Below are 27,901 nucleotides of genomic sequence, written 5' to 3'. Positions count from 1 at the left end.
GTGTGGAAGATTCATGCTGGATTGGAGCAGCAGCTCACTCTCCCAGTTGCTGCTCTCCCCCCACCTCTCATGGGGCTCTTGCTCCACATGGAGGGGCAGTTGGTAAAGAACAGGTTTCCCATCTTCCCCAGGTCCTGCTCCATAGGTTTTGCCCTATGGAGGGTCAGAGAAAGTCTGAAAGACTTTCTACCCCTCTAAGAGTCCCTTCCAATTGGATGAAGAATGGAGTAATTTATGTTCCAGGACATTGTCAAAAAACAATAGCGCAGTCAGCTAAAAATTAGTGGAGGCTAAAAGCTGGGTGTGGTATGAATAGAGGCAGACCAGTCAGAAGATTAATGGGAGATCAGGGAAAGACAGTCAAAGAAAACCCAGTTAAAACTACATCATCCCTGATGGCCAGGATACTGTGTGCATGCCCATTGCCGCACCCTCTGAGGAGTGACATCAGAGGCTTCGTGCTGCAGGGAAACAGACTACACTGAACTAGTCCAGCCAAGTCACTGCAGCTGTTATAAGTGTGTTCAACGATGTATAAAGAATTAAAAGAAGATATGATGACAATGTCTCATCAAGATAAAAAGATAGAAATTATAAGAACCAAATGGAAATTCTGAAATTGGTAAGTACAATAACCAAAATGAAAAATTCACTAGAGGGACTCAATAGTATATATGACTTCCCTGGCACCGAGGGATTACTACCAAGAACCATCTGGTGATGCAACTAGAAAAAGACCTTGAATAAAAGGGGGAGATGGTAAAGACAAATGAGTTTATATGGCTAAGAGACTTCAAACTGAGTTGGGAAGTCACCAGAGGGGTCGCGCTTACACACATCTCAGCAGGTTCTCAGAGACAGCCAAAGTAGATACAACCCCAGGTGTTGAGAAATAAAAAACATAACCTTGTAAAAATATCTAACCAGCCACTCCTGTCCCTCCTTCTATAAATCAACCTGTGAAAACATGGCCTTGCAGGAGAATATCAAATGAACGACTGCTGCTCCCTACTTCTGTATTCTAACAAACCACTCCGCCCCCCCACACACATCTGTAAATCAGCCTGTGACCTTGTACCAGCCTTCTGTTTCTGCAACCCTGCTTGCAAAATTTCACCTAGCAATGCATTAGCCAATAAGCAAAAGTCATCCTGATCCCACATAAAATCCTATATAAACCTATGAAAACTGAGAAACAGGGCTCAGAATTTGGAGATTAACGCTCCCCTGGCCCGCACGTAATAAATCTGTTCCTCCACCTCTCCGAGTGCCATTTTGTGTTTCTCTGCTGTTCAGAACACCTAGCTTTGCTGCAACATTTGGTTCCCTGGCCGGGAAACCCTACCCAGCAGACCCTTTGAGCCTCTCATTTGGGATTGATGGGCGCAGCCAGCAGAGATCTCCACGTGCGAATGAGGCGGCGCCACCTGTCCCCTTGACAGGGCCTCCTTCAGGGAAAGGATCCCTGTGGGTCACATCCTCCACCCCAGCCTGACTCAGTGGAGAGGTAGGATTGAACAACATCAGAGGACATTGGAAAGGTAAGGCCCCAGGGTTCTGAGTCCCAGTCAGGTCCGTCTCTGAATGGAAGGGGAGACTGATCACCTCCCAAAATCTCAAGATTTGAGATTCCAGGATAGGGCAGTCCCTTGGGTGGGACTGTGTAACCTCTGAGTGATTGAGTGAATGAATGGGGACTGCAGAGGCTTGCCTCTGCTGATCCAGTCTGCAGTTCCATGGCCTGAGCTATAGAGTCCGAGTGGGCCCCAACCTGCACTCTGCGGCCACATTATACAGCATAACGGCTAATCTGGACTCTACATGAGCGCCTTAGCTAAGATGAGCCTAAGTTCTCACGAGAGATGTGGACAGGCAGACGTCTGAGTGGCCTCGTGAGAGACTCCCCTCCTTTGTCCTGTGACACTGGTTCAGGGATGGGATCATCACAGTCCAAACTCACAGTCTTAAATTGTATGTTAAAAATTTCAAAAAAGACTTTTCCAGGGATTATGGTATCCATACGTCCCCCAGAACTCTCCAAACTCTGTGCAAATTAAAGTGGTCTAAGTTTGGTGTTAACTGGCCCTCAGAAGGAATCCTAGAGGTGGCCAAGATTCGTGCAGTTTGGCAGCCAGTCACAGGGACCCCGGGTCACCCTGATCAGTTTCCCTACATCAATTCCTGGGTAAAAATTGCCCAAACCCTGTCCCCTTAGGTTCAATTCTGTGTTGAAAGGAAGGGTCAGAGCAGGGTCCTAGTAACTTAAACAGCCGGACCTTGAAAACCTATTATTCTACAAAAATATGCAGAAGAAAACCTACTACCCCACCATACTTTCCAGCCATTCCAGAACATCTCTCTGCCCTGGAGCCCTCCACAAGCAAATCACCAAGAAACTCCTCCACCTTCAGTCTCCCCCACCTGTCAGCGCCCCCCCAGGGGCATCCTGAAACCCCTTTGGCAAAAAAACTCCAGGCAGTGCAACCTGAGCTTCAGATGGCCCTCTGTGAAACACAGATCAATGCAGGTGAACAGCCCAACCCGGGAGGCCAAGGCTGTTTTATCAGCCTTCCACAACTGCAGATCTCTTAAACTGAAAGTACCCCACCTCTTCATATTTAGAAAAGCCTCAGGCTTTTATTGACCTTTGACCCGGCCCACCCACGGGCCAGGCTAACATGACAGGAGACCGTCTCCTGTCCGACCAAGTTCGGGGAATCTAGAAACAAAGCAAATGACACAGAGACGGGGACAAGAGACACAAAGAATGGAGACAAGACAGGATTCTGATCAAGTCTCATTTATTGAGGGTCGGTCAGGGGTATTTATAACTAGGAAGGAAGAAGGTAGTACGTACTGACGACAGCGCATGTGTTGGTAAATGATTAAGTAACTAGATTTTCGGTTTTCGTGCCACACGCATGCGCAGATGGTTGTTTGGCAACGTCCGCGGAAAAACTTTAGCGCGCTTTAGGGAGTGCCCAATCGGAGCCTGGGGGAGTGGCGTAAAGAGAAATAGAAACTTAACTTACTTCAGTGAGGATGGGGGAATAGAAACCTAATTGGGTTAGTATCTAAGATGGCGTTTGGTAACAAGATGGCCAATACAATCCTAGTGCCAGAGGCCGCTTCCCACAGACCTCATGGAGTCCATTTCCCAAACCGACTGCCCCACTTGGAATAACTGCCGCCAACTCCTCCTAACCCTGTTCAATATGGAAGAAAAATGCCGGATCCTCACAGAAATCAGAAAGTAGTTGTGAAAACAGGCCCCGCCCCAGGTGTCTTGGAGCCAGAGGAATGGGCCCAAGAAGTGACACCAGAAGCTCAACTGGCCTGGAACTTTAACACAAATCAGGGACAGGCTGCCCTTCAGTGGTATCAAAAAGCCCTCCTTAGGGGGGTACGGGAAGGAGCGAGGTGGCCCACAAACATTTCCAAAATGGCCTCTGTCACTCAAAAAAGCCTGAAAAAACCTCTGGAAAATTTTTATGAGCGACTCTGCAAACCCTTCAAGATTTACACCCTTTTCAACCCAGAAACCCTGGAAAGCCAGAGAATGGTCAACACAACTTTCATCACCCAGGTGGCACCAGACATCAAACAAAAACTTCAGAAGCTAAACAGGTTCACAGAGATAAACATCTCCCAGCTCCTCAAAGTCGCAAAGTATTTGTCAATTGGGACAAAGCTGCTGAGGAGGAAGCAAAAAGTGAATAAAACAGCAGGTATCCCTGTTAGCAACAGCCTTAAAAAAATCCAGATTCAACCAATTGAGGGGGCCACCCCAAAAGAGGGAGAATACTTTGCCCTGAAGCACTCCACGGCTGCCAGTACCACCTGGGGCCACCTAGTTTACATGTCTGGATTTAAAGAATGTTTTTTCCTGCCTGCAGGTAGCTCACCAGAGCCAGTCTCTATTTGCTTTTGGATGAGAGAATTCCAGGACTCAACAAAAGACTCAATTAACTTGGACTCAACTCCTGCAGGGTTGCAAAAACTCCCCCATCCTTTTCGGAGAAGCCCTCGTGGTGAATCTAGCTTCCTATCCATGGAAAACTTAAATTGTACTCTCCTCCAGTATGTAAATAACCACTTGCTGGCTAGCAAAACAGAAAAAGTATATGCCAGCTGCCTCGACCTCCAGGACAGGCCACTTCTTTGCCCAGATCAAACCCTATTCACAAACGGAAGCAGTTTTATCAGATATGGAAAGAGGCTTGTTAAAAATGCAGTCACCACTGCTAAACAAGTACTGAAAGCAGCTCTCCTACCTAAAGGGTAGTCTGCACAGCAAGCAAAACTCTGGATGTTAATTCGAGCCCTACAACTCACCGCCAGGAAACAATAAACATTTACACTAACTCTAAATATGTATTTACTACTATACAAAACCATGGAACAATTTATAAGGAGAGGGGACTCCTAACTGCAGGGGGAAAAGAAATCAAAAATAAAGAAAAAAATTCTTCAACTACTGGAGGTAGTCTGGAAGCCAAACATACACTGTCGGGCACATCAGAAGGGAACGGATGCAGTTACTAAAGAAAATACACTAGCCAATGAAGTGGCTCAACAAGCAGCCAAGAAAGCCCTCAAACTGCGAGCCCTGCCACCAGTGCCTCACCTGTCCCTTTTAGGGCAACACATTGAAAAACTAAACTATACCCAGGAGGAATAGGAGTGGGCAAAGAGAAAAGGAGGGCATCAGACCCCAGAGGGAAACTGGCTACTCCTAGATGGCCAAGTCTTCATCCCAAAGGGGGCCGCCTACACCCTTGTTCAACAATACAACCAGCTCACCCACCTGGAAGAAACTGCTTTAAAAGTCCTGCTCAGAAAATATTATTACATTAACCAGATGTCCTCGCTCTGCACCACCGTTAACAGTCGATGCCAGACCTGTGCTAAAAACAACCCCTCCCAATGTCCCTAGGCCCCAGCTGGAATCCAACACACAAAACTACCCCTTATGAAGGCTTAACAACAGACTTTACAAAGATAAAACCAAGTCGAGAGTATAAGTACCTACTAGTAATAAGGTGCACCTTCTGTGACTGGGTTGAAGTCTTTCCCACCCATACTAAAAAGCAAGAAAAGTAACTAAAGCTCTGCTCTGAGAAGTAATTCCCTGCCACGGGATACCCTTATCCATAGGCAGCAACAATGACCCGGCTTTCGTAGCAGCCATCATCCAAGACCTAGCAAAAATGTTAGGAATTAAGTGAAAACGCCACACAGCATATAGGCCCCAGAGCTCAGGGAAAGTAAAACACATGAATCAAACCCCAAACCACCCTAGCCAAGTTCTGTAAAAAAACAAAACAAAAAGAAAACAGGCCTCCCATAAATAAATCTGCTCCCATTAGCCCTCCTTATTTTTTCAAAAAATATTTTTTATTTATTTCTCTTCCCACCCCTCCTCCCAGTTGTCTGCTATCTGGGTCCATTTCTTGTGTGTTCTTCTATGTCCACTTGTATTCTTGTCAGCAGCACCAGCAACCGGTGTTTCTTTTTGTTGCATCATCTTGCTGCGTCAGCTCTCCATGTGTGTGGCACCACTCCTGGGCAGGCTGTACTTTTTTGGCACTGGCCAACTCTCCATGTGGGGCACACTCCTTGCACATGGGTCTCCCCTATGCAGGGGACACCCCTGCATGGCACGGCACTCCTTGTGCACATCAGTACTGTGCATGGGCCAGCTCACCACATGGGTCAGGAGGCCATGGGTTTTAAACCTGGACCTCCCATGTGGTAGGCGGATGCTCTATCTCTTGAGCCAAATCTGCTTCCCATTAGCCCTCCTTAAAGTCAGATGTAACCCCAGACCCGCAGGCTATTCACCTTTTGAAATTCTGCTTAAATGAGCACCCCCAATTATTCAAACCTTCAAGGGAAATCTCAGGTTCCTGGGAAAAACTGGCCAGGATTCTACCCTCCAGCAGTTAGAAAAACCCTAGCCCATATACACAAAACTGTCCTGTTTTGGGATCCCATCCCATTAGGCCACCCAGTATACCCACACTTGCCTGGAGACCTAGTATGGATAAAAGACTGGAAGAAGGAGCCCCTGCAGCCCACCTGGATGGGCCCGATACATTATCCTTATAACCCCCACTGCCCTCAGAATTTCAGGTATTGCCCCTTGGATTCATCATGATAGAGTTAAAAGGGCACACTCCAACAAAAAAACAAGACAACTGGACAACTCACCCTGTGCCTGACTGTCTCTTAAAAATCCAAATTGCCCGGAGCCACCGAGAATCACCATCACCTGACTAGATGGACTCCTGTTCCCTATAGTTCCTGCTTCTCTTCAAACTGCTTGGCTTACTGTTTGGGACTGGACTAACAACAATAGCTCCCAAAGACTGGAATGTAGTTAAAAGGATACTAATCTTAATAATGTACTTGTGTTTTGTAAAATGCTTTACTACCTTAAGTTGTTTTTCCACTTAGCTCAAGTAACACCCTATAAAAATTATAAGGGCGTTAAAGGGGGGAGTTATTGAGAAATAAAAAGCATAACCTTGCAAAAATATCTAATGAGCCACTCCTGCCCCCGCTTCTGTAAATCAGTCTGTGAGAACATGGCCTTGCAGGAGAATATCAAACGAATAACTCCTGCTCCCCACTTCTGTAATCTAACAAATCACTTCGGCCCCCACTTCTGTAAATCAGCCTACGACCTTGCACCTGCCTTCTGCTTCTATTACCCCACTTGCAAAATTTCACCCAGCAATGCATTAGCCAATAAGCAAAAGTCATGCTGATCCTACATAAAATCCTATGTAAACCTATGAAAACTGAGAAATGGGGCTCAGAATTTGGAGATTAACTCTCCTCTGGGCCCATGCATAATAAATCTGTTCCTCCATCTCTCTGAGTGCTGTTTTGGGTTTCTCTGCCATTCAGAACTCCTGGCTTTGCTGCAACACAGGTAGTGGTGCTCCTGAGGGCTATAGAGACACTGAGGTCCTATAGTCATGACACATAGCTCTGGAGTTCAGTGCCTTGCCAGTGAGCCCTACTTGGGAATTTGTGTTCCTGAGTGTGATGGAATTGGACTCAGATGTGACCTCTCTATGCCTGCCTCTTCTGTTACTTTTACCGAACCTGTTGTTGGAGCTGAGGTAGATGTATGCTCAGGAGACTTGAATCTCTGGACTGTCTATGTGCCAGCTGGGTCCTGAGCCTCAGCAGAGTTGCAACACCTACTCTCCAGTTCATTGGACTTACCCAGGTCAGCTAACAGGGAGGTGTGAATGGTCAACCACCACACCAGGGAACCGAGAGTGCCTACAACTGCAAGCAGAAGAATTCCATCCATCAGCCATGTGGAATCTAAGCTCCCTCTTGATTTAGAGGTGGAGTGGACATCGCCATCCCAGGGTTCTCAGGATGGAGGAATAAAATGTGGATTATTGTGGACTTACTACTAGTCTACTATAGAATTATTGTGACTCTAGCAATGGAAGAAATTGTATCACTGATGTGGAGACAGTGGCTGTGGGAGTTGCTGAAGACAGGAAGAGGGAAAAAGAGATGTGATATGGGGGCATTTTCGGGACTTGGAGTTGTCCTCAATGATATTGCAGGGACAGATGCAGGACATTATATATCCTGCCATAACCCACTGAATGGACTGGGAGAAAATGTAAAATATAACATAAACTATAATCCATGCTGTATAGCAATGCTCCAAAATGTACTCATCAAATGCAATGAATATACCACACTAATGAAAGAAGTTGTCAATGTGGGAGGAGTGGGAGGGGTGGGGGTGGGGGGAGTAGGGTATATGGGAACCTCTTATATTTTTTAATGTAATATTTTGTGTGACTTATGTATCTTTAAAACAAAGATTAAAAAATAGTATATATGAGCTGGCAAAAGAAAGAACCAGCAAACATGAAGATAAAGTAATAGAGATTATCCATTTCAAGAACAGAGAGAAAAAAGCATGGGAAAAAAAGGAGCGGTCTCAGAGAAAAGTGGGACACCATTAAGTGTACCAACTTATATGTAATGGGAGTACAAGGAGAAGAAAGGAACAGCAACAACAACAACAAAAAAAAAAAATCAAAGAAATAATGGTTTAAAACTTCCCAGCTTTGATGAAAAACATATCCGAGAAGATCAACAAACTCCAAGTAGGATAAACATAAGAAGATCCACATCTAGTCACATCATAATCAAAATGTCAGGAAAAAAAAAAAAGGAAAAAACCTACGTCTCCCTTGTGACTACATATGAAGAAACTATTGTCATCTTCTCTTTTAGGAAAACTCCACATCAACATCATTGCCCAATGCTTCCTGCTAACCAGATGTGGCAATACTTGCTCTTTCAAGGGAACACACTGGCTCATTCTTAGAAGGGGAGGACCTATTATAACCTCCCCCAGCACAGTACCTTGATAGAAAGAATCCAACCTCATCTCCTGCCATGACCTTGTAGTGCTGTGGTCCCCATGACCAATAGGTGACCTTCTTGGAAGGTACTGGCAAGATGCTTAAGTCAGAATCCACAAGCTCCACCAGCAATTTGCCTTAAGCTGAGGTGTCTATACAACCTACTAGATGATGGGGATGTAGGCTGTCACCTGTCCTGGCTCTCCCTTGCTCAGTTTCACCTCCTCTCTTCTGTCCTTCACTCCACATCCCAATATTACTGTCACTTCAGAAGACCTGGTATCTGAACCAACATCTGACTGGTGTTCAGGAGTTCCATCTCCTTTTCAGGATAGCTTTCTCCTTTTCTTGCACACTAGCAAACTTTACTAGCACTTCTCTCGTCTCCCACCCTCACAATGGAGTAGCAAATGGAAACAGGTGACTGCCATTATCTCCAATTAACAGATATACTGAGTCTAAGAAGTTAACTAGCTGAAACTTATATTGTTTGTAAGTAGCAAATCCAGGATTTGAACCCCAATAGTCTGACTCTTTTTCACTCCCTCAATAAATGTTTTCTTCATACATACATTTGCTAGATTATAGTAATAAAGCTTCATTTATAAAAAATAAGCATTTTTTATAAATGCTTATTTCAAAAGATTGCCTTATATTAAGATCCCCAAAATGTATTTCACAGACCATTAGTATGTTCAGACAGTAATATGTATTACTCAGAAATAACACATAGCTTGTCTTTTGAAGACTTATAACCTAAGTTGGCATAATAAAGGATCTAAGAAATCATGCAATAATAAATACTGCTTAACATTATTTAACGGAGCATATCCCCAAATCATGTAACTACAGAATCCTTTTTTTAAAAACAACTATTATATTGAGAGACTCTAGCGTTTAAGACACTCAGTTTGGGAAATGCTGTGCTAGAGGTTTGCAAGCTTTATCTTAGCTGAAGTTCCTCAGAGGCCAGGATCAATTAAGTGCTAATGCTTCACAGGGAGTTACACCCTCAGGGCAGCAAGAGGAAAGAGAGACAAGACCGGGAAGCCTGGGAAGGCAATACAGATGGCTGACACAACTAAGCTGGCCTCAGTTTCGTGTGCCACAAAGAGACACAGCTGATCACGTGGCCACACGTGATGTCTCCAGTCAGGCAGATTAGCAGACTGCCTTGGAAAAGTACATTAGCAGGAAGAGCAAGGAATTTATCTGTGGGCTCCATCTCCTATCTCTCACTGGGAAAAACACACTCCACAGGGAGTTAACTCTCCCTGCTCCTCCAGGGAAGGGTTGCCTCACCTAGCTTCATCTGAACCTGGAAGCAGGAGGCAGAACCTCCTCACGGATTCAGCTGGGTTGGGCCTAGGAGCCAGCATTGTCAAGACTGCTGCTATAGCAGGGGCAGTCAAGGCCAGGGCCGGGCCCTCATGCGGGGAGGAGGGAGCCAGCCCTGCTGGTGGGTGCGGCTGCAGCTGTCAGGCCTCTCCACAAGCAGGAGGCCCAGTGCTGAGATTCAGGTGAGGCTAAAAAAATCTGAGGGGACACCTAGACACTCAGGAAACTTAAAACCAGACAGAGTATACTCAGTACGGGCAAAACAGGCCAGAGGCAGGGACCTACCAAAGTCACTTTTAACTAGCTGGTGTCACCTGGTGAAAAATGCTTTATTGTTTTTTTTTTAAGATTTATTTATTTTTTATTATTTCTCTTCCCTTCCCCCCACCCCCGCCCCAGTTGTCTATTCTCTGTCCATTTTGCTGCAGGTTCTTCTTTTTGTCTGCTTCTGTTGTTGTCAGTGGCACAGGAATCTGATTTTTTGCTGTTGTTGCATCATCTTGCTGCGTCAGCTCTCCATGTGTGTGGTGCCATTCCTGGGCAGGCTGCACTTTCTTTCGCGCTGGGCGGCTCTCCTTACGGGACGCACTCCTTGAGTGTTGGGCTCCCCTACGCAAGGGACAGCCCTGCGTGGCAGGGCACTCCTTGCGCGCATCAGCAATGTGCATGGGCCAGCTCCACACAGGTCAAGGAGGCCCGGGATTTGAACCGCGGACCTTCCATGTGGTAGACAGACACCCTAACCACTGGGCCAAGTCTGCTTCCCTGAAAAATGTTTTATCTACAAATAACCAACTTTAAAAAAAGACAGTATCGATAAAAGAATAAATGTAGATTTTATCATGTAAAAATTAGTACCTAAAAAGCAACATAAATAGAAGCCTGGAGATTCTTGGCCCTCCTACCCTCCCCAACTATGAATCCCTCTCCTACCTAGGGCTTGCAGGCTGGTAGAACCAGGTTGTAACCGGACCACAGGCTCTGCAGGGTCCAGCTGGAGACAGCCAGCAGAGATGTGTCCCCTCCAAGTCACAAGACCTGCAGTGGAGAGCTGGGGGTGAGGTTCAATGCCTAACGTTCTGGAAAAACCCATGCTCACAGGGCTCCATGGACCCAAGAGGAAGAGTGCTACAAGGCTTCAAGCTACTGACACTTATGCAAGAGAAGATGGGAAAGAAGAGGAAGGATGAGGAATGGATCTGGCCCAGGATCTCAAAATTCTTTCAAAATTAGATTAAAAAAAAAAACAAACACGGTTATTTTCAGAAGATAAATAAGTAAAGCAAGCCTGTTTGCTTGAAAATAAAGTTCAAGAACAGAGAGAATTCTTGTTGAAAAATTAGTCTTCATTGTTCTTTGAGGAATATGATTTTATCAACTGTATTGCCCCAAATTAGCACACTAAATTGATTATGTGCTACCAATTAAAAGAGACTAACTGTTCACTTTAGTATCCATTCCACAAAAACCACTCACACAGTTGTTCAATGAATTTCAGGAAGAAATATTTTAATCAGAGAAATCTTCTTTTTCCACAGGGAAAAACAATTCAGAGAAAAATTAAGCAAGACGTAAAACAAACAATAATGCCATTACTTTTAATTAAAGCGAGACATGAAAAGTTAAACATGCTTGCATTTAAATTAAGAAGGAAAGGACAATACATATGCAGCGCCAGTAATGTACTCTGGTCATCACAGTGATGGTGCCTCCTGGGGAGATGCTTTTTCATCTGCTATTGGCATGAGCTGGCCATGCAGATGGCACAGACATAAGACAGAGCAGGCTCCCCAAGGTGTGGAAAAGAAACGCAGCTAAGTTCTTACAGTCCAGCCACCTGTTTTCCAAGACCACTCGTAGGCTGGTTACATGTTATCATCTATCATTTCAATATACTTTTATTACAATTCCATTACAAATTACAGGGTGGCTTAAACAGAATGCTTTTCAGGTAAGCTGCTCCCTAATGGAATTAGGCAGGCAGAATAATCACACGGATAAATTCCCTCCAAATCCAAGTTGTAGGAAGTCTGCAAGTAGACTGAAAGGCTATTGATGGAATTCAGACAATATAGACATTAAAGACCTTTCATTCTAAAGGATCTGGGTATCTTAGACTTTATCTCCTTGGCCTTTTCCTCCATTATTACATCTGTATCCACCTTATTGGGGTCTGCAGCATTGTCCAATAAACACAGAAACTAGACAAGGACATTTTTTAGTTCCAAATATATGCCTAGCACAGAGACTTAATTGGTAGGTGCTTAAATAATTGCTGAAAGAGAGTGAATTTTCAAATGTATGTGCTTCATAAAAAAAAAAAAGTTTTATTTTTACAAGAAACAAAAGAAAATGAAAAAGCTAAAGAAATTATATATTACAAAATTACAGGTATAAAGACAAAAAATACAAAATAAAAATAAAAAAACTACAGGAGTAGCTTCTATATTGTTGGTTTGTTGGAGGACTCACAAGGCTTCAGTTTATGGCATAACGGGTGAGCCCCTGCCCTCGGATCTCTGATATTCTCCGGCAGTGTCGTAAAATATTCAGCATCCCGTGAAACTTCTTGTCAACTTTCAATGATGTGAACTCCTTTATGTCAGCTTCCACTATAAAATAATGACCTGAAAGTAAAGATATTAGTGCTAATTTTTATGAGGTCAACTTTCAAAATGAGTCTTTAATGTATTAAATTGCAATTATGAATAGCATTAATCACTCTATCATTATCCAGCAAAAGCAAGAACTGGTGTTATTGCTAAAATCATAATTGTTCTATCAACTTAAGTCACATAATATTTACTGAAGCATTTCAGAAATGTAGTCCTGCTCATTATATCACTAACTGCCTAGTGATGTCCCTTGAAAATCACTTTTCAAGAGGCAATATGGGGAGCAGATGTGGCTCAAGCATTTGAGCTCCCGTCTCCCATATGGGAGGTCACAGGTTTGGCTCCTGAAAAATGAAATCAAACAACAAACAAAACGAATGATAAAACCAACACAGGGAAGCCGTTGTGACTCAGTAGTTGAGCACCAGCTTCCCATATACGAGGTTCCGGGTTCAATCCCCAGCCTCCAGTACCTCAAAAAAAAAAAAAAAGTGGCAATATGGTACAGGGGTTAAGAGAATGAAACCCAGAGGGGCACTGTCACCAAACTGGCTGGCCTTGGGCAAGTTCTTGAAGCTCTCTTCACTAAGTCCGCAAATGGGAGTAATAACATCAATCTTATAAGGATGTTGTAACGACTAAAGCTCTTAGGACATAGTCTGGCACTTAGCAAGTGCTGTATTAGCTGCACCAGTTGTTACCATTATTCCAATTCTCAAAACATGAACTATATTCTGGATATAGTTCCAGAATAGACTCTAGAGCAGAGTTTCTCAGCCTAGCGCTACGGTTTTTTGGCCCAGATAATTCTTTTTAGTGAGCGCCGTCCTGTGCACTTCCAGGTGTTTTAAGCATCATCCCCAGTCTCTAACCACTAGATGTCAAAGGCACACCCTTCCCCAAACTGTTAACCAAAATGTCTCCAGACATTGTCAAATGTCCCCTGTTGGTAAAAATTGCCCCCAGTTGAAAATTTCTTTCCTAGACTTAGTATTTCCTAGAAGTAGCTTTGTTTCTCATGATTTACTTATATTTCAAATAGTTGACATGTATAACATATATATGCTATCATTTTACCTTTAGTATCCTTTGTTTCTTCATCAATAAATCTGTGGTAGAGATTTCTGGCCACAGAATTCATAGACTTTTTTGGTTGATATAGGATCTTATATTTACTTATTACTGCCTTGTTGATTTCTTTAATAACATCATTAATTTGACAATAGGTTAAGCGGGACTTCATGTATCTATTTAAAAGAAGTATATGGTTAATTATTTTATTTTTTAATGAATCAAATTTTCTTTGAAAAACGTAAGTATGATAGCTTTGTTTAGAGCAAAGCTATAAGCACACTTTTATACCAACTTCCAAATAAATTAGGCAAATATCAACAGCTGAAAAATTAAATAGAGATGGCAACACATCAATGCTTATCTTGCCTAATTACATTTGTTGTGCATTAATTTGACATGGGTTCTATCTCCACCTACAGATAATATTACAATTTAAATAAGTTCTCAAATACTGATTCAAATGGGCTAATTAACATCGACATCGTTTATTTAAATTTATTTAAAATGTTTATGAGCAAAGGAAAAAAAATTTTAAATAAGAAACTAACTCCTAGCACTCTAGTTTTCTGCAAAAATTATCATATGTTCAAAGAGAGTAAGGATGGAAAGGAGAGAAAGGGTGAAGAAAAGGATGAAAAAGAAGAAAACTACAATGAAGATGATGACAATGACAATTAAGAGAAAGAAGAAATATGGAGTGGGGAATGCACAGGAGTGAGGGATTTCTGAGGTTAACTGCATGGGCAGAAAAGCAGCACCGTGTAACATGCTCTTCTTTATTCCTTCGCTCTTTCACTCTAAATTCCACTCTTTGAATCAGCATCTCACTCTTGCCTGTCTTCCCAGCCATTACTGAATCTCGGAATATACAAATAGAAGACTAATTTTGAGTAGTCTGGGCATGCCAAAACAAAACTTAATGATCTGCCTTGACTTTTCCCTTCAACAAACTGTGGATTCGTTATGATAAACTCTGCCCTTTGCCCCTATCCAAAGTAGCAGTTTTCTGATCAAAACTTCATAAATATAAAATTATATAAAAACGAATTTAGCAGGAGTCCAGGATCACCAGCAGCCAACTTGGGTGAGACAGCATCCCTGGTAATGTCTTTATTTGGACATTTTCACAGCTTCAGAATTGTAAGTTTTTAACCTAATAAATTCCTTTTATAAAAGCCAAAAAAAAAAAAACGAATTTAAAGGAAATGTTCATGTTTCCAAAAACTATTTATTTTCATTATTCCTTTCTTTTCTAAATTCATTTTTACTGTCCTAATTCTATTCACATTTTCTACAAATTATTGATACCATAGCTCTCTACAAGATACTGATGAATTCCTTAAAAGCCTCTCAACTATCATCTTAATTTCCCACCTCTGCCAATGCATTCTACTTTAATTCTTTCTTCAAATACTCGTTTTTCAAAAAATGCTATGCTTGGGATACAGTCTTCCTTATTCTGATCCTTAGTCTAATCTTCCAACTTCTTCTCTCAGGCATTAAATAACCCTTTAGTTTAAAAAATGAATACTCTACCATGACTATTCTAATTTCCATTCTGTATCTCTGCATGGAAGCATTTTTTAAAAACCCTTCTATTCCACTGTTCTTCACAGCCTTTTGCTCTTTCTTTTAGCTCAGCTGATGAGCAACAAAAAAACCCACCCAAATTGAATAGCATCAAAGCATCACATAGAATTTTCATGAAAAAAAAAAATTTAATTCTAAAGAGAAATATCAATCTCATTAGCAGTCTAATATTTTTTTAGAACAGCCAGATATTTTTTTCACCAGACTAATGGGCAACAATTTTTTAAACAGTGCAGAACACTGGCAAGGGTGAGATGATATGGATAGTCTTAGATATTGTAGCAATTTGGTATTATTTATGAATCCCAAAAATAGGTATTGGATTATGTTTGTAAACTGCTCTGTTCCTCTGGGTGTACTCGATTGTATTAAATTCAGAGGTTTCACTTTTACTTGATTAAATAATGATTAAGGCTTTCACTGGGCCATATCAGTAGGACACTAAGTCCCTGCCCCCTTGGTGGGCAGGGATTCACGGAGAAAACCACAAGGCAGAGGAGTTAGTTGTAGTTTCTTAGGTTTTGGAGCCCAGGGAAGTAAACACACAGGAGAAGAACACAGAGGAATAGAGACGGCTTCAAAGACATGGTAAAGGCCCCAGGAAGAGAGAGAGCTTGAGAGTCTACAGCTGACCTTGCAGAGAGAACACAGCAGCTGAGCCCAGAGAGGACCGAGCCCCAGGAGAGAGATGAGACTTTCTCAGCCTACAGCTGATATTGGAAGAAGCTGGGACTACCGAGTCTTAAGAGGAAGAGGAAGTCTGAACCTTTGCAGACACCGGTAGCCATCTTGCTCCAAAACATGGCAACAGACTTTGGTGAGGGAAGTAACTTACACTTCATGGCCTGGTAACTGTAGGCTTCTACCCCAAATAAATACCCTTTACAAGTCAACAGATTTCTGGTATTTTGCATCAGCACCCCTTTGGCTGACTAATACAAACACTATAAGTAAGAATAACATCTGGTAGGTAGAACACCAACACATACACAGCTTGTAAGTCGTTCCATCCTCAGAAACAGAAAAACTCCTATATATCAAGCCTTCTTTGTTCCATCAGAAAATTGAAGTTGCAGGGCAAACCACTGCCCCCCCCCCACACACACACACACTGGGGAGACAGTTAGATAGAGAGAATAAATCACAGTTTACCACGAGCAGAAGTTGCTGGTGCCAATAAAGAGTAGGAACACTTAAATGGTAATTGGAAAATTGCTGAAGGCTCAGGAGAACTTGCTTGAGAGTTCTCTTGCTTGGATCTCTTGGGGATCCAGTTTTAGGGTGGCTGCCATACTTCTCTGAGTTTTACACCAGGAGCCCCCTCATTTTTGTGAGTTTTACCTCTAGGTTCTGGTGAAGAAAAAACTCCCCTTTGGCTTTGAAGGAGAAAGGGAGAGTAACTATTCTGAAATATGCTCATATCACTCTGTTCTCCATAGTAATACCTGCCCACGGATGAACTACTTTATCAGGGCCTTTTCTGAGCTAGGAGAAGGTCAACTGGACAACTTCAGATGCTCTTACTTTCTTGTCTCACTTAAGGTGGGGAAAAAAAGACTAAGAAACACTTCTGAGAGGGAGCTGAGGTGGCGAAAGAGAATGATTGCCTCTCTCCCACTCTGTAAGGTTCCAGGGTATAGGTTCCCAGAGATGCCCATTGAGAACACAAGCAGACACAGAAGAACACACAGCAAATGGACATAGAGAGCAGACAATGGGGCGGGGTGGTGGTGGTAAATAAATAAATAAATCTTAAAAGAAACACTTCTGAAAGTCATAGCCCAAGGACTCAAGCCCATTAAAAAAAAAAAAAAGATTTAATCATAAGATTATAGAATGCTTCCCTCACCAATACTTTGCCACATCAACAGGCCTCTAGTATAGTTACAGTGCATTGCAACTGAGAGAGCTGTAAGACACAGAATCTAATTAAGAAGGAGCTCACAGGGAAACCCAAAGACATTAGTAATAGAGGAAATGGAAACTTCTGACACCTACAGCTAGAACAAACATTAAACTATGTCCAGCTCCTAGTCTAATAAGCATAAAATTTTACACTAAAGTCCTATTTATCCCAGTTCCTATTACTGGATACATCATGTCTGGCTTTCAACAAAAACTTACAGGGCATGCTAAAAGGCTCCATAACCTAAAGATACAGGGCAAGCTTCAAGACCAGACTCGGACATAGCAGAGGTTTTGGTAATTTAATACTATCTTATTTGAGTGGTGGCATTAGAAATCAGTTTTATTTTCTGATAGGTAACATTTGTTTTCTAAGAACATTTATTATTACTTATATAATATAAAAGCTACAAGAAGTGGAACACTAATATAAAGTTTTGAAGTTAAACAAAGTCCTGGAAGTATTAGAGCTTAAAAGCATGGTTTTCCACAATTGGTTCCTCATGAATGTCAAATTTTAAGAACTGGTTTAGCAAACGCAAAGAAAATCTCCCTTTGGGGGAAGCATTTTTCATTTCTATATTCTCCTCAGGGACCCAGGACCAGGAAGAGTGTACAAACTCAAATAAATTTGTGGTACTAGTTACGGGAAAAATGGAAATCAAACAAACACAACACTCTCCATTAGAATTCTCAAATCTATATACAACATACTTGATTTCCTTAAAACTACAGTAACCAAAGGCTACTTCTACAATGTTCTGTATAAATCTGTATCACAAAATGGTACTGGTGAGGACCTAAGTGATAAACAGATCCATTCCTAGGTCTATGAAAGAGGTTTTACATTGAAAAAAAAGACATGATTTTGAGCATCTTGAACAAAAAATTTTCCACATTTTCACAGTAGGGTATAAAATTATTTTAGAAAAGATAAAGATCTGAACACAGCATGTAGTTAATACAATTGAGCTTTATGATTTAAGGGCAGAGTTAAACATTAAAATTTGTTCTCAGTACTTACGCAGGAACACCATTGAACTCATCAGAAGTTATAAATGGAATTTCTTTAATATTTCTTTGTTCTTTTGGGGGCTTCTTTGTGGGTGCAGTCTCCTCAACTTTGACTGGTTCTTCAGGATTAAGTTCTGATTCCTTAACACTAGAGAATAGAGATGTGCATTTGTATAGGTAATCATCACAATTAAGCAGCATAGTACAAAGTTCTCCCAACTGAAAATAACCAATAGTAAACATATGAATTCATCATATTGTAATAATTTTTTAGGCAACACTTTTTTCTATCTCTATTGTTTACATAGATCTAAATAGGGAAAGAATGTTGAAAAACTAAGCCCCCAAATCTTTAGTAATAAAACAACTATTTACATGTTCCAAAAATGTTATATGTAATACATAAGCTATACATTTTCATTAGTTGTCCCATTGGCTCCTCAAAGTCAATATGTATAAAGTTGAACTTATCTTAAACCCTAAATAGCTTCTCTTCCTGACTTCTATATTTCTGGACAGGGACACATCAATTATCTTAGACTTCTGTTTCTAATAATTTATCTCTTGGTTGCAAGTATCAGTCCCTGCCTTTTGCAGCCTCGTTTTAGTTGCCACAATAGACATGGGTGATGAGTCACACTTGGATTCAATCCTGCACAATTCTGGAGCCACGAGATCCCTGCTAATAGCTCCTGTCCCACTGGCAAATGGAGTATAGAAATAGACTAAGCCTCTAGGCTATTTAATTGCAAAGGAAGGAACAGATTCCCATTGCCAGCAACAAGTCAAACTGTGCAGGCTTGAATGCTCAAGAAAGACTTGGAATACAGGGAAGAGTAGATCCAAAACAGGAGCAATTAAAGAGAATCCTCAGGAAGACAGTAAAGTAAAACCTGAAGATGACAGAGGAGTACCAGGCAAGATAAAGATGCTCAATGCTCTGGTACCATCACTCTAACATGAAACCAAACAGGACAGATTCCAAGGTGAGGCAGGATGATTTTTGCCCGTACTTGCTTGTCTTGACCCTCCCTTGCCAAGGAGCTCCTGATTTCTCCTCCATGCCCTGCTCTGTATATCAGCTGAAAATAATCATTTTGACTTACAGAAAGTTTCTGCTTTGACCTACCCCTGACTGCTGAAGCTAGGCCATAGTGCGCTTAGAGAAAGAAAATTTTTCCTATTCCCAGGTCATATTCCTGCTGGAAGTTCAATGTCCAGCCCACATAACTGGCAGATACCCTATGATGACCTCTGTCTACTAGTATTCACTCATGACCTTGCCCACTAATTTTTCTTACTGCCCAGAAATTCCAAGGTCCAATGTGGTCCCACTGACTCTATTTAGTTAATTTCCTGGGGACCTTCACCTATCAGAAGTAATATGGCTCTTTCCCTAGATAGCAAGGTTTGTGCTTGCCTATCAGTTGTTCAAATTTAAACATGGAAACACACACAGATGCTGAAACTATAAAGCAAGGCAAAGGTGTGATTATCATAAACACCAGAACAGTGATTACCTCCTTCTAGGAGGGTTTGCATCAGAAGAGGGTTTTTAAGGTACTAAAACCTGGGTGGTTGATACATCAGTGTTTGTTTTATTATTATTCATTAATTTGTACAAATAATATGTTAATCACTTTCCTGTATATGGGATACATTTTAAAGAAATTAATCAGCTGTGGAATGTTTTTACATATCTTGATTCACCATTTAGAAATACAGACAGAGTCCTGGAAAGATGGGAAAGCAGAAATACTGAAAATACAAAACACAGGAGCTCCCCAAATCATAAAGACAAGAGATAACGAAAGCTCTCATTCAGAGCCAAGAAATAAGAATAGAAGGGAGGGTAGGGACAGACAAAACACTGCAAAGGCTCATTGCTCTGAGAGAGCGAGACAGAGTGCAGGTGCCAAGTTCCTGCCTAGATGACAGGAAAAAGAAAACAGCAGGTTTGAATGAGCAGATGACAGGAGAGCCAGTGAATTCAGTGCTAGACATTCCTGAGGGTCCCAGTAAGCAAATGAAACAGCAGGCCTAGATGTCATATCAGTGGGGCCGGAGGTGGAAAGCTGAGAACATTAACAGTCGTGTCAGGTAAGGTGAGTTAAACAGAGCTTTAGGAGATACTTGTCGGGGAGGGCAGAGAGGAAAAGGAGGCAGCGAAGTCAGAGACCAAGAATGACAACTAAGAAAGTACAGCGGCTGTGCAGAAACCAGAATCTCAAAAACAAAAAGGTGACAGCAAAGTAAATTCTGAAAAGCAGAATCAGGAATGAAGAGAGATTTTTTTTACCTCTCTGTGACCCCTTAAGCAATCAGTTTCGTAAGTGTGGTGTTAATGAAAGTCAAAGCCAGGTTTTAGGGGTTTGGGGAGAAAGGGGAGGCACAAATACATACTGGCAGTGAACAGACCAAAAGAGACAGGGTGGTAGTTTGAAGGGGAAAGCAGAACTAAGGTTCAGCTGGCTGCTTTTAGGGTAGGAAAATTTATTAAGCTTATTTTCACCCTAAGGTGGTGGGCAGTGGTTTTCAATGCAGATGGGTATGTGTGGAGATTTTGCACCCTCTTAGACATTTGGCACTATCTGGAGACATTTTTCATTGTCACAACTTGGGGTGCTACTGGCATCTAGTGGGTAGAGAACATGAATGCTGCTAAACATCATATAAGGCACAGGTCAGCCCTCATAAAAAGAATTATTCAGCCCAAAATATCCATAGTGTTGAACCTGAAAAAGCACTGCAGTAAGGGGAAGAAATGAGTAGAAAATGAGAGCCTTGGGGAGAGCCTTAGGAAACAGGGGTGACACTTCTTCAGAGGGAGGAGGGTAAGAGAGGATAAGAGAGCTGGTGAAGATGGGGGAAATATTTCTAGTGTAAGCGACCAAAAACTGTATAATCACTGATAAAATACAAGTACATGAACAATGAAAAGCTTTGAGGCACGTGTTTGCTTATTTTTCTTAACAGGTTTATAAATCCAGATAGCAAGAATTATAAAAACACTTACTAGCTCTGGGTTACTGTTACTGGAGGCAAATGGAGAGGAATGTTTTCTTTGAGATGTTGCACATCTTTATAGTCTTCTTCAAGTGATTCACAGAGTCCCTAAAATTAAAAAAAAAAAAAAAAAAAGCTCACAAATAAACTCTGCCTTTCCTATGTGTTTAAGACCACAATCATGATTGATTGTGTTTAGAATGAGAATGAGGTGACAAATGCAGCAGTATGAAACTGAATGCAGCCCTTGGTTTCTAGAGCTATTTTTGGATGGTGATAGTATTATTTTTTTCTATTGGATTTTTTTCAGAGAACAATTTTCTATAATCACACCATAATTGGCATGGTTGAAGAATTATGTCTTTCCAAAATACTTTAACCTTGGGAAGCAATTTAAAAACATATAAAAGATTTATGTTTCTCCTTCTGGTAAATTGTTTTTGTTGTTTTAGTAAATGTTCCCCAGTGTTATCCATATAACAGCACCTGAGTTACAATACACGCCTGAGAGCTAGCAAGAGACGTGGTATGAAGACCTTTCACTGCAACGAACATATATCCTAGCTTGAAGAAAATTTCTACTAGATCATAACTACTTTTTTTTTTTTCAGTGTTTATTTATTTCCACCAGAACCTGAGTCTAAGGGCTTGTGCTAATTTATCAGGAAAATATTCTTTACTTTTGTTGGTTTTTTTTTAAAGATTTTTTTCTCTCCCCTTCGCCCCCCCTCCAGTTATCTGCTCTCTGCATGCATTCGCTCTGTTTTCCTGTGACCAACTTCTATCCTTATCAGCGGCACCAGGAATCTGTGTTTCTTTTTGTTGCGTCATCTTGCTGTGTCAGCTCTCTGTGTGTGTGGCACTATTCTTGGGTAGGCTGCACTTTCTTTTGCGCTGGGTGGCTCTCCTTACGGGGCGCACTCCTTGCACGTGGGGCTCCCCTACACGGGGACACTCCTGCGTGGCACGGCACTCCTTGCACGCATCAGCACTGCGCATGGGCCAGCTCCACACGGGTCAAGGAGGCCCGGGGTTTGAACCACAGACCTCCCATGTGGTAGGCGGATGCCCTATCCATTGGGCCAACTCTGCTTCCTATTCTTTACTTTTGAATGCTGTCATCTGGCTCCCAATCACAACATGAACAGAAATTCCAAACAGTCTTCAATTCTGAGTTGAACATTCTCTAGGCCCATGCTTAACCCGGGACATTCTTGGGCAGGTTAGATTTAATAAAATACCAATATATGTTCCATTCTGAATTTATACATTGTTCTTTGAAGATATGATCTTCACTGATTTCGTTCTAATAGAATAGACATAACCATGCCCATCCATATAATTGAAAAATCTTTGCAGATCTTAAGGATTATAAGGCTGAAAGAGACTACAGAGGCCATCTCGTTCAATCCCATCAAATACTTCAGCAGCTCTAACAACAGCATGAGGCATGGTACAGCTTGAATATTTTCCCATCAGGAAGTAGGCACAAGCACTTTTATTAGCTAAAGTCAATTAAAAGGCTTGTTACTAATTTAAAACAAAATATGCAAGTGAATGAGTCTTTTCTTCACTTGAGAATGCTCATATTAAGTTTTAGAGAAATAAGAAATGCAGAAATGTAAGGGACCTAAGACATAGTCCAGTATGATCCATTATTTTTTTCATGAGGACCCTGAGCTCCAGAGAGATAAAATGGCCATCTCAGGGTAGGAGAGGGAGCTAAGGTGAGCCAGGGTGAGAACCCACATCTCCTGAGCCCAGCACCAGTGTTCTGTCCATACCACTCTAGCAAGCTATCATTTGTTTAAATTAAATCCACCAAAAATTTAGAAAATACTCCATTGAGTGAAGCTCAGTTCTGCTGGCTAGCAACATCAAGAAATACCCAAGGAGTCCTTTATACAAGCATAAAAAAATGCAAATGGCATTCTATACCATTAATAATTTACAAAACTAAGAACATTATAAAAGAATCCTTAAGAATTACTTGTTTATTACTGCCTTTTTACTTTATTATTTTAATTAGAAAAAATTACCTTGAGTGAATTGTTGGTTTGTTCTTGATACTGAATTTCTAATTCCAATTTATTTAGAAGTTCATTTACTCTGATGACTTCATCTCCTATTTTATTTAACATAGTCTTCAACATAGGTTCTTGGCCTAGTATAAACAAAGGTAAAACGAAAAACAAGGTCTAGCAAAAAGGGATAACGTACAAGTACCCGTAAGAATGCTTGGAACAGACAACTTTTCCTTGTAGACACTTGAGGGCTTGACTTATCTCCATGAAGGATCTTAAGATCCCACTTCGAAGTAGCATATAAGAGAAGGAAGGGAGAAGCAAGTACAAAGTATCCTGAGTCTGTTTCTGGAAAACTCCTTTACTATACTAAAATACCTAGGAATGCCAGATAAAAATAAACATCTTTTTAAATGCATGGCTGAGCTTTCTGGAGGATAAGGTAAATCCGCAAGGGCTCCAAAATGAAGACAGAACCACAGACCAGGCAGCACACGTGAGTTGATCCTGCAGTAGCCCTAATCTGTGTCATATGCAAGGATGCTGGGGAGAGGAGGTTGTTAAGTCTCAACAACTTGTTTTTAATGGGGATGAGTTCCAAGGCTCAGGGCCTTCCAAACACAAGGTGTTGGAAGGGAGAATCCTAAATGAGGCCAGCAACCCCGGACCTCACCCCATAGTATAGATCCTGAGTGAAAGCCCAAAACTGAAACATTCTACCCACTGGTCAAAGGGACAAGCATATGTTTTAGACTGCCCCTCCGGGGTATGTGTGTGCACACACGTGTGTAGGGGGTTCTCCTGGCAATTTGTAATATAGGTTTACCTTCACTTGGGTAGAGTTCCTATTCACACTGTCCACACTGTTCAATCCCCTACACAGAGACAGTCCGGTAATAACCTGGGATGCCCAGCAGAAACAAACACAAAGCACTTATAAAGTAACATGTTCTCATATTACCAAGCCCACCTTCAAGTCTTCTCTTTAGCTTCATAGATTTGAGAAGGATAGGAAAAACAAAAAAAAGTCTACCCCTCCCTAAAAAATAAAAGTAGTAATAAAAAAAAATTAAGGGCAAATCAAAAGCACAAAAGAAAAACTATCCTCATAATAAATCTTTCCATTCCCCCTTGTAGCAACCAAATAATGTGAGAGACACATAGTAAAAGCACACTTTTGCCATATCTGTAGATTGTGGAGGAAAGCAGAGTGAAATGGTGAGAAGCTCCAGGCCTAAAGTCAAAGAACCAGCACCTACCTCATAAAGCCAAGAATACTGTGAAGATAAGTGAAAGCACATATAAAATGGGCTTAATACTGTGTCTGGATCATAGTAAAGCACTCAGGAAATGCTAATTACCACTTATCACCATAATGAGAGGCTATCTATTAGTCTAACAGGACAATGCTTATTGTATTTAACACTTGGCTCATAGCAACTAAATCAAATTAGTAAGTAAATGATAGTACTGATATATACTCAAATGAGAATAATCTCAGAGAGTTAGATAACTAGTTGGATAAAGTATTTCTTCCCTGTACACTGGTATCTCATATAACTTTTATTTTTTTTAAGATTTATTTTATTTCTCTTCCCTTCCCCCCATTGTCTGCTCTCTGTGTCCATTCGCTGTGTGTTCTTCTGTGTCTGCCTGCACTCTTGTCATGCGGCATCGGGAAACTGTCACTTTTTTTTGTTGTGTCATCTTGCTGCGTCAGCTCTCCGTGTGTGCGGCGCCACTCCTGGGAGGGCTGTGCTTTTTTCGAGAGGGGTGGCTCTCCTTGTGGGGTGCACTCCTTGCACATGAGGCACCCCTACGTGGGTTAAGTTGAAGCCAAACTAGATGAGGACAGGCCCTAACCCAACATGACTGGTAGCCTTAGAAGAGGGAAATTCAGAGAGAGAGACAGACACAATGGAGAAGGTCATGTGGCATGGAGGCAGAGACTGAAGTGATGTGTCTACGAGTCAAGGGACACGAAGGACTGCCAGCAAACATCAGAAGCTAAAAGAGGAAAGGAAGGATTATCCCCAACAGGTTTCAGAGGGACCACAGCCCTGCCAACACTTTGATTTCAGAACTGTGAGATAATATATTTCTTGTATTTTAAGCCATCCAGTCTGTGGTACTTTGTTAGGGCAGCCCTAGGATACTAAGACAGTAGTGATCTAGTGAATTACCACAACCAAGGTGGCAAATAAGCTACTGGGCTTTAATAAATAGGCTTTGGAATCAAAAAAGACAAATGATTCTCTCAGTTCAAAACTATGGTTGCCCAATGTGTGGTCATCTAATAGTTCAGGCTGCTTCAGCCAAAGTCTCCTGCTTTGGTGGGGTCATTTGAAATCAAAGTTTGTTAAGTCTTATAAGCGCCCCAAAATATACCTGTTTATCCAGCAGCAATTACACCCCCAGAAAGAGAATCTAAACAAGACTATTAAAAATCTAAATGTCCTTTTTAAATTTTTCAATAAAAGCAGCACAGAAGTAGAAAGAGGGAATCAGGCCAGAAGCTGTAGTCCCAGCTCAGGAGCTGGATGAACCCATGCAAGTCACTTGACTTCTGAGAGTCTGTTTCCTCCTGTGTGAAATCAGGGGACTGGATAAGATGAATCCACAGTTCCTTCAGCTGTAACTTTCTAAAGAGTCTGAGAGCCATAAACTTTAAAGTGGATAAGGCTCTTTTATTAGAAACTCTCAACAAGGGATGAAAATATCAAAGTCCCTAGAAGGACATGTATAATTCATAAAACCATATCCATAATTTCATATTTGAAAACTTAAACAAAACTATCAATTGATAATATAAACCAGAGTAAAAGTTCAACAAAATCTTCCTGGCAGGTGGAATTCTGCCTATCAGTAAATATTTAACTCTCCTAGATACTGCTGAGGAGCATGCCATTCTTCAAAACAACTTTTTTTAGAGTAGACAACTATTACTCATTCCTTTCTACCTTCATTGCATCATCCTATTTCATTATTTCAAAATATTTTTTGCAAATGGTTATAATCTTCAAGTTTATGTTTAAAAATTCAATCATTTTCAATTAGTTGTTTCCCAGTAAGTTATAAATAATGATAAGCAGGCTTTAAGATGGGGCCTTTTCTAACATTTTCCAGTTCTATTTTTTTTCCTTGCTTTTTAGTGTCCCCATTTAGCTCTAGTTCAATGCAAGTGACATTTTTAGTATTCTCTGCAAAAATCAAAATATTGATGCTGGAGTGTTTTTAAAAATCACTATTCAAAATTTGAAATTAACTTCCTAAGATACATTCACTTAACCAGGCATAAGATATCATTCAAGGTAAAACAATAATCAAAATACATTTCTTATGTACAAAGACATAGAATCTGTTTTACTCACCACAGTTTCTTAATGACAGAGTTTTTTTAATATTGCCAATTTTTTCATTAATGTGAGAGCATAATTGTTCCAGATCTGAAGAGGTCATCCTTTAAGCTACTGCAGAAAAAAATACAAATACATTTACAAGAGGAGGAAAAGGATGGGGGGAGGGAGGAAGAGGAGGAGGGAGAGGGGAAGAAAGCAAGCCAGACAAATTTCTGTTCACTTTCAAAATACAAAAATGGTGAATATCGAGTAAATCACATTTTCCTGAAAGTACAAAAACTCAAAAGTAATTTCTTTCAAGTCTACAAAACGTAGTTTCTAATCACAGTGCAACACTGACTTGTGTTAGGGCCAGTAGTCCACGGATCCCAAACCAGGGTAAAAAGGACACATCGCAGTTTTTTCCTTTAAAAGTTTATAAAGACAACATTGGGCGTTTTTAATGCAAAATATACGTGAGTTTAAAGTTAGAAATAAGCCCATAGAAATGGGCTCAGGGAGCTGATGCAGCTCAAGTGGTTGAACGCCTTTTTCCCATATAGAAAGTCCTGGTTAGATCCCAGTTACCTCCTAAAAGCAAAACAAACGAAAAAACCAACTCTCATTCAGGAGCGGATGTAGCTCAGTGGTTGAGCGCCTGCCTCTCATGTTTGAGGTCCTGGATTCCATCTCCGGTACCTCCTAAAAAAAGAAAGAAATAAATGGACTAGGTAAGCATTTTTCCTCTGTTGTGGGAGACTGAGGCGGAGGTGGAGGTTGGAGAAAGAACTCAGTTATTATTAAATTAGAGGACAAGTCAGGATGGAGATGTCTAAAGAATACACACCAGCTAGACCAAGCCCTGCTCCTCCGCCCTCGGCCAAAAATCGCCTTCCGGCTGTTTCCGCCTGGCCCCAGCACCTCTTCCAACCTCGCGCTGTCTAAGAGCACAGGGCTCTCAGACGCTGGAGCTGACGAGCCGCAGCGTCAGGCGCTTGGTGGCCAGCCGCAGAGACCCCCGACCTCAAGTCCGGAATCGCAAAATTCAAACAGCCCGCCAGGCGTCGGCGCGGCGCAGGCGCAGATCCCCGCGCTCCCGACGTGCCCGCTCAGCGACGGCGCAGGTTCGTGCGTCACCGCAGACAACAGGTGGGCGGGGCAAAGGCGGGGCCAAGTCTGAGTCCAGGCGAGAAGCTGCGAGAGCTGGTGACCCTCCTACCCTCGGGATTTCGGGCAGAAATTGGTCCGTCGCCTCAATCCTGATCGCCGTCCAGCCAGGATAGAGTGGTTCGCGAAATGTACTGCACCTTAGAATCACCAGGGTAGCTTTTACAAATCCTAATGCCTAGAACATAGCCAAGATGAATTCAATCAGATGCTCTAGAGGTGGGACCCAAGCTTTCTTATTTTTATTAACACTCCAGATGATTCCGAGAAGCAGACAAGTTTCTAAAAGACGGGGTCGCTGCGTCCGTGGGCTTACATACTCTGTGAGGTCAAATACAAATTAAAAGTAAGAAAAGAAAAGGCTTAAATCTCCCTATGAAAAACAGGGAAGAGACTCCTTCTCAGAATATTTACTT

General features: G+C 41.6%; 1 protein-coding gene across 2 annotated transcripts; it reads right to left on the bottom strand.

Moving 5' to 3' along the window:
* Positions 1 to 11,240: 11,240 nt before the first annotated feature.
* SKA1 (spindle and kinetochore associated complex subunit 1) lies at positions 11,241 to 27,391 on the bottom strand. Of its 2 annotated transcripts, XM_058277734.1 has the most exons (8): positions 27,166 to 27,391; positions 26,939 to 27,020; positions 26,352 to 26,450; positions 22,996 to 23,120; positions 20,967 to 21,064; positions 17,961 to 18,098; positions 13,445 to 13,614; positions 11,241 to 12,379 (listed from the first exon to the last, which is right to left on the bottom strand). In XM_058277734.1, exons 3-8 carry the CDS (start codon positions 26,437 to 26,439, stop codon positions 12,231 to 12,233), a joined length of 768 nt encoding a protein of 255 aa, XP_058133717.1. In that variant the 5' UTR covers positions 26,440 to 26,450; positions 26,939 to 27,020; positions 27,166 to 27,391; the 3' UTR covers positions 11,241 to 12,230. The 2 variants fall into 2 exon arrangements, with proteins under 2 accessions (XP_058133717.1, XP_004461450.2); XM_004461393.4 differs by lacking the exon at positions 26,939 to 27,020.
* Positions 27,392 to 27,901: the final 510 nt, after the last annotated feature.

Source organism: Dasypus novemcinctus, chromosome 16 (assembly GCF_030445035.2).
Source record: "Dasypus novemcinctus isolate mDasNov1 chromosome 16, mDasNov1.1.hap2, whole genome shotgun sequence".
Lineage (NCBI taxonomy): Eukaryota > Metazoa > Chordata > Mammalia > Cingulata > Dasypodidae > Dasypus > Dasypus novemcinctus.
This window is presented reverse-complemented; position numbering and strand designations above follow the sequence as displayed.

Excerpts from the sequence above, each read along its gene's own strand:
- SKA1 (XM_058277734.1), bottom strand. The coding sequence starts at position 26,439 with ATGACCTCTTCAGATCTGGAACAATTATGCTCTCACATTAATGAAAAA. Across the intron at positions 18,099-20,966 it reads GTAACAGTAACCCAGAGCTA|TGTTAAGGAATCAGAACTTA; the intron begins GTAAGTGTTTTT and ends TCTATTCTCTAG. Across the intron at positions 12,380-13,444 it reads AGAAACAAAGGATACTAAAG|GTCATTATTTTATAGTGGAA; the intron begins GTAAAATGATAG and ends CTTTACTTTCAG.